At 36.3% G+C, this 12,791-nt stretch overlaps 1 protein-coding gene across 2 annotated transcripts in view; it reads left to right on the forward strand.

Moving 5' to 3' along the window:
• Nucleotides 1-11,717, forward strand: part of CDK13 (cyclin dependent kinase 13) — a 110,965-nt gene extending 99,248 nt beyond the window's left edge. The window contains exons 12-14 of one of the 2 annotated variants that reach the window (XM_004263324.4): nucleotides 5,760-5,965; nucleotides 9,203-9,655; nucleotides 10,300-11,717. In XM_004263324.4, coding sequence (XP_004263372.1) covers nucleotides 5,760-5,965; nucleotides 9,203-9,655; nucleotides 10,300-11,150 — 1,510 coding nt within the window. In that variant the 3' untranslated portion in view covers nucleotides 11,151-11,717. The remainder of the gene's footprint in view (nucleotides 1-5,759; nucleotides 5,966-9,202; nucleotides 9,656-10,299) is intronic. The other variant, XM_004263325.4, reaches the window with a different exon arrangement.
• The last annotated feature ends 1,074 nt before the right edge of the window (nucleotides 11,718-12,791 follow it).

A 12,791-nucleotide genomic window follows, 5' to 3' on the forward strand; every position in this document is an offset into this window, starting at 1 on the left:
GAAAGAATAAATCAAAAGGAATAGAATAGCAATAGTGTACATAATTTGCACATCTAGAATGCAGAGCCTTGCTTTATGGTCAGCTAACCATAGGACTAGCAGAAGCAGCCTTCCTCTAGTTAATTTTATTAACATATTTCTACCCTAAAAAAAAAATGTTCTTGCTGCTGCTATTGTAGTACTGTTTCTGCCAGCACTAGTTGCTTAGCTAAAATTTTGAGTGCTATGCTAAGCATTTCTCATGTATTACATTAATCTTTATAATCTTAACAGGTGAGTATTATTATCACCATTTTACAGAGAAGGAAGCAGGCTCAGAGAGGTTAAGAAACTTGCCCAAGAATACAAATCTAGTAAAGGGTGAAGCCAGCTCTGAAATTCAAGTTAGTTCTCTAACAAAAAGAGGTTCTGAAATATTCCTTAGCAGACTCTACAGTAGAAAATTCTTATCATTGAATAAAAATATTAGTGTCAAAAGCCTGTATGGAATGCGTCTACTGTCTGATGGTGGGAGGTGGGTGTCGGGAGGCAGGGAATGCACAGAGTCTGGGTGTCAGAATGGCTGGGTTCTTGAACCTTCACTCCCTTGTGGCTCCTGTAATTTCTCTAGGATTGATTTCGGGAAGGGGACAGAGCAGTCCATTTGGTTCTCCTTGATAGGATCTAGAAAGTTTGTAGAGATTTTCTTAGTAATTTTAAAAATGATGATGAGTGTCACAAAAACAAACCTGTCCCTATAACAATAAAATGTGTCCATGTAATAACAATTAGCATATTGTGAAGGAACAGACATGGGATTTGGAGTTCAAATCCTGGCTCTTCCACTTAATTAATTAGATTGGTCTTATTATAGTTCTGTGAGACCATCATATTTGGCTTTAGTTTTTACTGAATTGTATGTGAATAGCCTTTGTGGGATGATTTGGAAGGCAAAAAGGATCTATCATCTGACACGTTGAGGGACCTGAATCATTCACTGTTGAATTGTTTCATGGATTTTTTTGCTTATCAGTATATATCAGCAGTCTTGAAACTTTGGCTTTAGTACCTCTTTAAAGAATTTTTTTAAACTTTCGGTTTGGAAAAATTTCGACTCTATACAGAAAAATAGGAAGAATATTACAATGAACAGTCATATGCTCTTCATCTAGGTTCAAACACTTAACTAAAATTTGGACACATTTGATTTATCACTCCATATCTTTTTTTCCTGAACTATTTGCATATTATATTGTGGGAATGACATTTCACTTATAAATAATTCACCATGTTCTCTATAAGAACTGGGACTTTATTCTGTATAACTACAATATCATTATAAAGCATAAGAAATTTAACATTGTATTAGCTAATAGTTTATATTCAGATTTCTCTAGTTGGCACAATAGTTTCCTTTGTAGTCTGTTTTTCTGTTTGTTTTGGTTTTGGTTTTTTTGGATAAAGAATTTATTCCAAGCTCACACATTTCATTTAGTTGTTATGTCTCTTCAGTCTCTGAGGAAGACTTCTTACAACATTGACATTTTTGAAGAGCTAGCTGTTTTGTAAAGCATTCTACAGTTTGACTTTAACTACTACCTCATGATTAGTAATTAGTGTTTCTTTTTTTTTTTTGGCAAGAATGCTACCTAGGGTAGTGATAGGTGCTTCCTGCTGTATCACATCAAGAGGAATATAATGTCATTTTTCTCCCGTTATTGGTAGTACTAAATTGATATCTTGGTTTAAGTGGTCCACATGAAAGAATTCTGGTAAAACTGTATTGAACACATTTTAAATAGACATCTAAATTTTAAAAATCAAGGGTTCAAATAGTTGCAAAAGGTATAATTTTCAGTGTCTAAGTGTAGACACTTTAAAATAGAGCAGTTACATCATCTTGTAAATGTATTTAGTGGAATCAAAATACCTTAGCATTTGATATTCATCAGCATTCACTCAGAAAATGTATGAACAAACTCTTCATCAATTGGACACTGTTGGGTGTGTGTGTGTGTGTGTGTGTGTGTGAACTTACATTGCTTCTGCACGTTTTTAATGTAGCATATATTTATGCTTGAAAGTATTTTATTGATTACCCTATAGTACTTCTTTAAAACAAGTATATGTATAAAAATGGAAATTTAATTTAAAAATTTCCTCTGACTACGAAGCTCTTTTTTTCTTGATTAAATTATTGCATGTATTAGTAGTACATATTTCAGTTTAAAAAAAAGAAAAAAATTAGTAAATTTTGTTGGAGATGCAACCTTAATGAAATAGTGCTGAGATTTTTTTCCCCAAGCAATTTGCATATCCATTAATTAATATTACTTATTCTAGAGTGAGGATATAGTTCCACATTAATTGTGATTTAAAACTTTTTGTAAGTACTCTTTTAAATAAGCATTTGAGACTGGATGGAGTTTTGTCATAGTTAAATCACTGAGTTCTTTGAACTTCTTCCACATTATGTCCCCAAAATCACAGTGCTCTGTCATCAAAAATTATTTTAGTGACCTTTCAGATGTCAACTTAAGATTCTTTCTCTAATTTTCGTGACAGTAAAGAATTGGAAACCACATGACTTGCCAAAGATTTCTTATCCAGTCATTAATGTTTTTTTTTCAAATTTTAAGAAAATAAACCAAAGAAGCTTTACCAATATTTATTACATGACTTCTTCTTATACTTGTTGCTTTTCCTTTTATTCGCACTTTCTTAATCCAGTATACTTAGAAAAGGTTAGGAAGTCAACATGTAATTTCAGTACTACTTAACCAATCCATTTGCTAAATTGTGTTTCTTATTACATTTTTAAAATATATGCTTTTGTCAAAATCTTGGAACTGTAGATGTATCCCATTCAATTTGTGGAAAATGTTTGCCACATAATAGGAAATTCTGTTCATATTGTCAAGCACATCACCTAAATTCACTTAACTTTTATGAGAACACACCCGACTGCACTTTTGCATTAAAAATAAATATGTTAGTACACATTTTGGTAAACATTCTGTAAACCAGCAATAAATTATGGTACATCTTTGTTAAGTATATCACTAAAGCAATCAGGTTGAAATTATAGTGATATTGATGTGATATTTAAATAAAAAATTATATAAACAATATAACATCTAGTTACTTTGTCATATGTAATGGGGTAGTTAAAATTATAAAATTTAACTAAGGACTCTGAAGAAAGGCATTGGAATTCCTTTGGGAAATAGCCATGTGTATTAAATTTATCCGTTTTTTTAGGAATAAGCAAATGAGTGGGGTAATAAAAAAAAAATCCATTAATTTTATTAGATGTCCTGTCACACTTTTTTAATGTACTTAATGAAAAGAGTATGTATTGCTAAGAAGTGAATTAGGCCAGCAGCTTGTCTATAATTTTATTTTTTCTTAAAAGCATTAAACAATTCATAAGATAAATACGATCAACTATAATTGGAATAAATATTTCATGATATGATATGATAAAAAAATACTTTTAAACTACCTTGCTGAATGACGAAACATGAATATAATTCTTACTATGTGAGAGGCACTGTCCAAGCGCTTACATATGTTAACATATATTACCTGAACTCCACAAGGTAGATTGTCTTGTTAACCCCATTTTTAAAGATAAGCAAACTGAGGCACCGAGGTCAAGTTACTTGCCTATGAGACACAATAAGTAAGTGGCTGAGCCGGTATTTGAACCTTTAGAAAAGCACACATTAAAAATTTGGTTGTCCTGGAAACATTCCTGGTACGTCTAATAGTCAGCATCACTAACCTCTCTATCCTGTTTAGCTATTTGTTGGGTAATGTTTATCTTTCCTACTGTTGAGATCATCCATAAAGAATCTCTTAACGTTTTAACTGTGGGAGGGAACAGAAGCCCTTTTTAGTGGATTTCTTTGCTTTATTCTCATGGGACTCTCCAACAAGAGCAATGCATTCCTTGAACATCAAGATGCGAAAAAAATGAAATCACTTCAGTCCCCCCACTCTGCAGTACTGCAGTATGTCTGAATTCAGAATAACCCCAACAGAAGCTAAGGTTACACACACACACACACACACACACACACACACACACACACACACACACACACACACACACACACACACACACACACACACACACGAAAGTCTTTGGCAGGTTTTTGATGCCTTAAAGCTTCCCAGTATCAATATTTCAAATTGTCCCTTTGTTTGTTACTCCAGGAGGTTTTTACACGCTGAGGCAATGCACCATAGTAAGATGGCTGAGAGGTATGCCTTTGTTTTGTTTTTGGACCTCAGGTGCATAGACTTGGTTTAATCATAATCCTTGTGTCACTCATCATTAGTCCATGCATGGCTCCCTTTTTTTCTTTTAGTTACTTAATTTAATTAGTTATTTTAAATGATGTTAATAAGCAGCCATGAACTTACCAAATAAAAGCTAGAATCTTGACAATAACCTACTTTACTCATATCATACCCTCTCCGCCCACAACCTGTCCCCCTTGCCTTCCTCCACCTGAGGTAACCATCATCCCTGTTTTCTTTTGTATATACTTTTTGTTGCCATCTATATGTACTCATAAAAAGTTATATTTTACAATTTTAGTTGCTTTTAATTTTATGAAAGAGTGTCATGCTGTTTGTAATCTGTTGGGAATGACTTTTTTTTTCACTTAATATTATATTATATTGCTAAGATTTGACCATATTGTTGCATATGCCTTTATTTTATAACATGAGGTAAAACTAATTGTTAAAGAAGACGTGTGAAAGAACTTTCTGAACATGCAGGCCCTTCTCAAATATCAATTTTAGGAAAGAGGACATATGGATATGGAATTTCTTTTAGAATAATTCCAGGTATACTCCCTCAGAAAGTTTTCATGTATCCCTAGAGGTAAACATATCCAGGTTGAAGACCAGGTTGGGGCTGCTTAAGGGAATTTATAGATATTCTGGGCAAGTTTATTAACCTTTCCAAGCTTCAATTTTCTTATCTTTAAAATAGATATCATAGTAACTTCCCACTGGATTTTTTTATTAGGGTAAGAAGAAAATATTTATAAATCAAATATTTGTCTTTCTTTAAACAAAAGTTATTCTGCAGTGTTTCAATTTTGTGAAATTATACGAGGTAGAATTGTTTCAGAATTATGGATAACTTTGATAGTTGCTAGTTATTCAGAACTCTCAATGATGATTGATGAACCTGGATTACAATCTATTTTTGAAACTCCTCTGTAGCAATCAGTTTAATTCTAGAGCATTTGACTATAGAAGCAAATAAGAGGGTCTCAAAAAGTAAAAAGCTTGTACTAGAAGGTTTTTCGCAAATTTATGTCCTAGCCTTTGCTACTTTTTAATTCCGTGTCTAGTTTCTGCAAGTGGCGTATTTTTCACTTTTTTTTTCCATGTCCTATTCAATGTATGTTGTACTATGATAAAAATTGGCTTTAAAAGATTGCACCAAGGCTAATAGTAACCTATTTTTGTGAACGTATATTCTTCATTCATAGTTTTAATAAGTTATTATTCATTGAATATCCAGAAGCCACAGAAAAATAGTTTGTCTGTATAGGTGAAGCCCTGAAGGAGGGGGGCATTAAGGGTGATTTGTGTTGGAGGAGTTTACAAAGCCTGTGTGTGAAATCTTCAAGAATAACTTGTGGGGGAGCGGGGGTGGCAGCTTTGGGGCTATGTAGTAAATATATTATCATTTTGTTGTTGTTGTTGTTAAGAAATGCCATGGATAAACAGTTTAATACTTTTTTTTCCAGCCTTCCTTTATGGCAAGATTGTCATGAGTTATGGAGTAAAAAGCGAAGACGACAGAAGCAGATGGGCATGACTGATGATGTTTCCACAATTAAAGCCCCCAGAAAGGACTTGTCTCTGGGCATGGATGACAGCAGAACTAACACGCCTCAGGGTGTGCTGCCGTCTTCACAACTGAAATCTCAGGGCAACTCGAATGTAGCACCTGGTCAGTAATGCTTCCATGGGTTGATCTTCTTCACATTGTTTTGTGGCTGGCGTTAATTATATTGCTGTAGTGTTAAAGCACTTGTGGCTAAAAGTTGAACACTGAATTCAACATTTCCTTGTTATTCGATTGTGCCAGTACAGATGTTTCACTGCTACCGGCACCACAATATTAAGCAATCTCAAGGTGAGATTAATTTATAAAGAAGGCATCAAATTACATATGATTAGTGATGGGTCAGCTTTCTCTGCCTTCTTTTTTCCCCTAGTGCAAGAGTCAGTAGGTCTTTTACTGACACTATTCTGTGAGGCACAGCATTCAATGTCTGTGGATGCTTTTCAGGAGTAAGAAGAAAGATAAAGGAAAACAGCCCGGAATCAGAGTAGAAGCTCTTTCATACTGTTTGTAATGTTCTCAGGTTACTTTTAATATATTTCCCAGTATATTATAGAATCTCAGACTGGAATCTGAAATTGTGCCAGAAGTGACTTGAAGTATGATAAAGAAGGGTATTTTGGGGAAAGTTAAATTTCTTCGTCTGACTCAATCTGTTGTAAGAGTAAGCTTCTTCACGAGGAACCAACCTCTTCAGTGTTGTCAGAAGTACAGTTAAATTCATTCTCTCATTTAGTTAACGACTTTAAAAAAAATGGAATCCACTCCTTCATTTTGCCTCATGAATCCAGAAAGCATTCAGCTTTAATGTTTTTATGAAGACAGAGATGATAAGAAATAAATACATGTATGTGTGGAGGTGGTGTTTTATTAAACATGAAAAATAGCCCAGCACTTATTAAGAGATGAGTAAGTATTGACTGCTCAGTTGGTTAAAACAGATCTGTGGATCAGATTGAACTTTTGGTGGTTAAATATAAATATAGAGTAGATTAGCTGAGAAAGCTTGAGAAAGATTACCTTAATGCTTTCCCATGTAGTCTACAAGCTTAGAGTTGACCTTGGTCAGACTACATTAAAGTGCTAATACATGTTACTTTAAAAACCAAAATTAATTGTTATTTGTTGTTCAAAAGTATTCAGAGTTTCTTGAAATAGTGAATTCCCCTTGTACATGAAAATATTTTATGTATATGTAGCTTAGGAGAAAAAAATATTTATTTGTTGTACAAAGTGAGGGCTGTCTATATCAAGTTCAGTATTATTTCTCTTCATGGTAAAACTATGTAAAATTTGGAGAAGGACAGAAGCAACAAGAAGGTTTCTTGGTTTGTGTTTATATCACCTGTTTTATATACCATCCACTACTGAAAAAGGATTTGAGATGGTTGTAACAGGAAATTTGGATGGTGGTCACTTGTCCCAGGCAACAGTTGTCATATTCCTTAATAAGACTACCAGGTGTTTATTTCTGCTTCTCTTCACGGAACTGATGTCCTTATTCCACTAGGAAGCCTAGTGGAATAGAGGGTAGTTATTTCACTCTATTTTAGCTGATAAAAAAATTCTGGGCTCATTTTGTTATTGTTTCTTAGCTTTGCATATTTACAACTCTGTTAATTTTAGAATTTCATTTTATCCCTCCCTCCCTCCTTCCCTTCTCTTTTCAAACTGTCAATATTAAGAAGTGAGGCTTCTAGTTTTTTGAAATAGGAATGAATCCTCTTTGCTCCATTTTCTACATCAATAAGTGCCATGAAATAAAAATGCCCCTTCTGTGTAGATGAGACACCACAGTTAAAGTGTACTTCTCTGAGCTCACATGGAGACTACCTCTGTTAATAGAGACATGAAAGGGAAAGTGAGGAAAACTGGCACTTGGGGTGTAGCAAACAAGCATGGTTCCTTATTAATACCTGCGGATCACAAGGAGAACTTGCAAGAGTTTGTTTTGAATTATTCTAAAAATACTAAGAAGTAATAAAAAGTATATCAAAATATATAAAGAGAGAATATATTTAAAAAAGCATTAATCATCACTTTTTCATCTTGGAGTACTATTAGTCTGTCATCTGTGGTTATGGAAATTGCTTATCAGTATCTGTATTATCACTTAGCATATATAGTATTATGTACATTTGAGCCTTGTTGTTACGTATGACTCAGATAAACTTGCACAAGAACCTACGTAAACCATCACAAGTCTAAACTGAAAATTAGAAAAACAACTGTTTTCGTGGTCATGAATTAATGCCACCTTATATGTACATGATAAGCATGCTTCTGTAGGAGTTCCTAATTTACCAAGAGTGCTTAACTTTAAAAAAAAGAAGTTTGAATAAAAGACATTATATCAGACAGTCTACAAAATCCCAGTTTGAATTTACTGCAAAGATAAGGTTAGGTTTTTAGAAAATACGTGTTATTTTATATAAGCAGTACAGGGAGTGGTTAAGAGTTCAGACTCTGGGGACTTCCCTGGTGGCGCATTGGTTAAGAATCCGCCTGCCAATGCAGGGGACACGGGTTCGAGCCCTGGTCCGGGAAGATCCCACGTGCCACAGAGCAACTAAGCCCGTGTGCCACAACTACTGAGCCTGCGCTCTAGAGCCCGCGAGCCACAGCTACTGTAGTCTGCGCACCTAGAGCCCGTGCTCCACAACAGGAGAAGCCACCGCAATGAGAAGCCTGCGCACCGCAACTAGAGAAAGCCCACACGCAGCAGTGAAGACCCCAAACAGCCAAAAATAAATAAATAAAATAAATTTATTTAAAAAAAAAAGAGTTCAGACTCTGGAATCAGAATACCTGGGTTCAAATCTCAACTCTGCCACTTACAGAGTTTGTGACCTTGAGCAAGTTATTTAGTCACTCTGGATGTCAGTTTCTTCTTCAGTAAAAAAAAAAAAAATGGGGCCAATAATAAAGCATGTCTTATAAGGTTGTTGTGAGGAATAAAGGATATAAAATGCTCAGAAAGGAACCTAAAATTATAGTTGTCATCATCATCATGATCATCATCCAGTGCCCATTCTCAGGTGCTATTTCCTGGTCATGTCTATAGTATGGGGTTCTAATGGTGGTCTTGGTTTTCCTTTCGAAGTATTTACCCTTAAAGATAATTTATTCAAAAGGGACTGCAGTTCTTTTTCTTTTTTGTTTTATGTGCCGTTACATCTTAAATGTACATGAAATTGAACTAGAAAGAGATTTCCTTTTCACAGTATTTCTCAAACACTGTCCCACGAATGTACATTTTAATAGGGTAATACAGAGCCATTCTGTGGGGTGGGGAGAGCTGTGAATCATGTCAATTCTAATTAATACACGTTTTGTCTTTAGTAAAAACAGGCCCTGGACAGCAGTTAAACCACAGTGAATTGGCAATCCTACTAAACCTACTACAAACTAAAACAAGTGTTAGTGTGACTGATTTTGTCCAAGTGTTGAACATTAAGGTAAACTCTGAGACTCAGCAGCAGCTAAATAAAATAAACCTTCCTGCTGGAATTTTGGCAACAGGTGAAAAACAGACAGATCCATCAACACCACAACAGGAGTCTTTGAAACCGCTGGGAGGAATTCAGCCTTCTTCTCAGAACGTCCAGCCTAAAGTGGAGACTGATGCTGCCCAGGCGGCTGTGCAGAGCGCATTTGCAGTTCTGTTGACTCAGTTAATAAAGGCTCAGCAGTCAAAGCAGAAAGATGTGCTACTGGAAGAGAGGGAAAATGGATCGGGACTTGAAGCGTCATTACAACTCAGGCCACCTCCAGAACCTAGCACTCCGGTGTCGGGTGAGTGTACAGATAGCAGACCACTAACACGGCTGCATTCACACTGTTTTCTTGCTGTTGATGATTAGCTATAATGTGTAGTGTTTTGTAGCTTTGCTAGGAGAGGTCCTGAAAATTCTCAGGTCACTGGTTATAGGTTGGTTTCTTAGTCCGTGTACTCCTAGGAGTTGATTCCTTAACGAATTATCTGTGGGTGATAGAACTCATGAATGCTATCAACGTTTCTCATGTGAACCTACGGTTAAGAAATAATCTTTCACTCCAGTTGCAGCAGGATGATTGACCAAGGCAGAAACTTTATGTATACAGTAGCTTTTGTTCTTCAGGCAGTAAATAGGTACATGTGAGATGCCAAATACAACAAAATTTTTCTGTCACCATAGACTCAAATGGTAGCAGGCGATATTTTAATACTTACATATACCTTTTTCTTTTTCATTTGACTTTTGGGTTGTTTTTGTTTGGTTGGTTGCGTTTTTTTGTTTGTTTGTTTTGTGTGTGTGTGTGTGTGTGTGTGTGTGTGTGTGTGTGTGTGTTTTGCCAGAGATACAACTTCTAATGCTCTTTAGAAAACATTAACTATTTTGAAATTTTTGTTTTCTATGGTAACTTTCGACTCTCTTGTTTTGCCTTGTTTCACTTAGGGCAAGATGACCTCATCCAGCACCAAGACATGAGGATATTGGAGCTCACGCCAGAACCAGATCGGCCTCGTATTCTGCCTCCTGATCAGCGACCTCCTGAGCCACCTGAACCACCGCCAGTCACTGAAGAAGATCTAGATTATCGGACAGAAAACCAGCATGTACCCACCACTAGTTCTTCGTTAACTGACCCTCATGCTGGAGTGAAAGCAGCCCTGTTACAGCTGCTTGCTCAGCATCAGCCCCAGGATGATCCCAAAAGAGAAAGTGGTATTGACTACCAAGCAGGAGACACTTATATGCCCCCTTCAGACTACAAGGACAATTTTGGATCCTCTTCTTTCTCTTCTGCTCCTTATGTGAGCAGTGATGGTCTAGGAGGCGCCTCTGCTCCACCATTGGAACGACGTAGCTTCATTGGAAACTCAGATATTCAGTCCTTGGATAACTACAGTACTACTTCATCTCATTCTGGTGGTCCACCTCAGCCTTCTGCCTTTTCCGAGTCATTTCCCAGTTCAGTAGCTGGATATGGAGACATTTACCTCAATACAGGTCCCATGTTGTTTAGTGGAGACAAGGACCATAGATTTGAATATAGCCATGGCCCCATTGCAGTCCTGGCAAACAGCAGTGACCCTTCCACAGGGCCAGAGAGTACTCATCCTTTGCCAGCAAAGATGCACAACTATAACTATGGTGGTAACTTACAGGAAAACCCAGGTGGCCCTGGCCTCATGCATGGACAGACCTGGACTTCTCCTGCCCAAGGACCTGGGTATTCACAAGGATACAGGGGACACATTAGCACATCAGCTGGCAGAGGTCGAGGCAGAGGGTTACCATACTGAGTATCTGTTTTTCCTCAGGCACATCATTTTTATCTGGAAAGACTTTTCTAGCTGCAGTTTAAGGCAGCGATCCAAGAGACTTGAATAATATTAATTCAACAACAGCTTTATTTTTATGTGGAAAAGGGTCTTGCATACAATAGTTTAAAAAAAAAAAGACAAAAAAAACCTTTGCTTAAATTCATGCTGTTCTAAAAAACTAGATCTGTTGATTGTACATCTTCACAAATTCTAGTTAACAATTTTATTTTGTATTCTTGCAGTTTTAAGTGGATGCTAATCTTAGGGACATAAAAGTCTTTTATGGCCCTCTTGCAGATCTTCTGAACTATGCACATTTGTGCTTTTTTGTAAGTTTGGACCAACTTTTATGTAACAAACAACCAACCCCTCCCCGCCTCCAGTTTTACAACAATCAGAAAGGGCACTGATTTATTTGGTATTTTTCTTTTTACAAAGCTACCTTTAGTCAAAGGTCACTGTCAGTCTTTGCACCTGCTTTCAGTGTTATTGTGAAAGGTGTAATTTGTGCTCATTTCAGAAAATAAAACACAACCTTTCTCTTGATGCAACAGTTTTATAAAAAAAAATGGTCAACGTTATTTTTGTTTTATTTTGCAGATTATCATAGCCTAGCAAAATGCATTCAAATGAAATAGCGGGTTTTATATGAAAAATATGGGTGGGGTGGGGAGGGTAAGTAAGTGCCTTAACAGGTAAGCCTAAGGTCTGAGAAAGTAGTTAACCTTTACACCCATTTGTCTTCTAAAGGGAATCAATGCATTGCATTGAAGAGGCAGGGAGCTCTCAAGTGTCTAGGGGCTGCCTGCTGGGTTCCTCTTAGGTTCATTCCCTCTGCCTATCACACTTTCTCCTTTTCTTTGGGTTGTGTTACCTTCCACTACCACCTTCTCTTGATAGGGGAGTGAGAGCAAAGAAAGGGAGTCCAACTCCCAACAGCACCTTTTGTTACTTCTGAGAACAAGTTCTGAAAAGTTGTGTCATTTAAATGGTTGAAAATAATAGCTAAATGAGAATTTCAGAGTACCACTTTCTTTCAGGCTGCCACATTGTCCCTGTTTCCTTTTGCCATGCATAATTGGAGGGCAGTAGCATAGAAACAAGGCTTAATAACAGAATTGGCATAATTCTGTTAAAGTTCATGGGGGGAGGGATGGCGAACACCTTATTTTAAGTTATACAGTTGCCATTTTAAGACAAAGTTAACTGTTCATTTTACTCGTTAACTAGAAACATTGCTTAGGTTGAATTTACTGAAGTAAAAAGAAAAAGTAGTGCAAAAAAACCCTCTTATTCTCTCTCCTCTCACTTCCTACGAGGTTTACTACAACTTCTTCTGCCACACCTAGAGTAACTTTATTTTAGTTCATTTTAGAGTGATGGATAACCCTTATTTCAACTGTAATGGTGTCAAGTTTAACTAACTTGGTGTGTGCACTCAAACACACATACCATTATAATAATCCTAGAAAGGAACCAAAGGTAAATAAGCAGTGTTGCCATTAGCATGAAATGGCAAAACAGACTCTGGAAAGGAGAGCTGTGCCAACTCACCGTTTGTTTTAACTGTTCTCCCGGTAACTTATTTTTAATTGGAATCTTAAATTGGAACAACTGTTA

Source organism: Orcinus orca, chromosome 9 (assembly GCF_937001465.1).
Source record: "Orcinus orca chromosome 9, mOrcOrc1.1, whole genome shotgun sequence".
NCBI lineage: Eukaryota > Metazoa > Chordata > Mammalia > Artiodactyla > Delphinidae > Orcinus > Orcinus orca.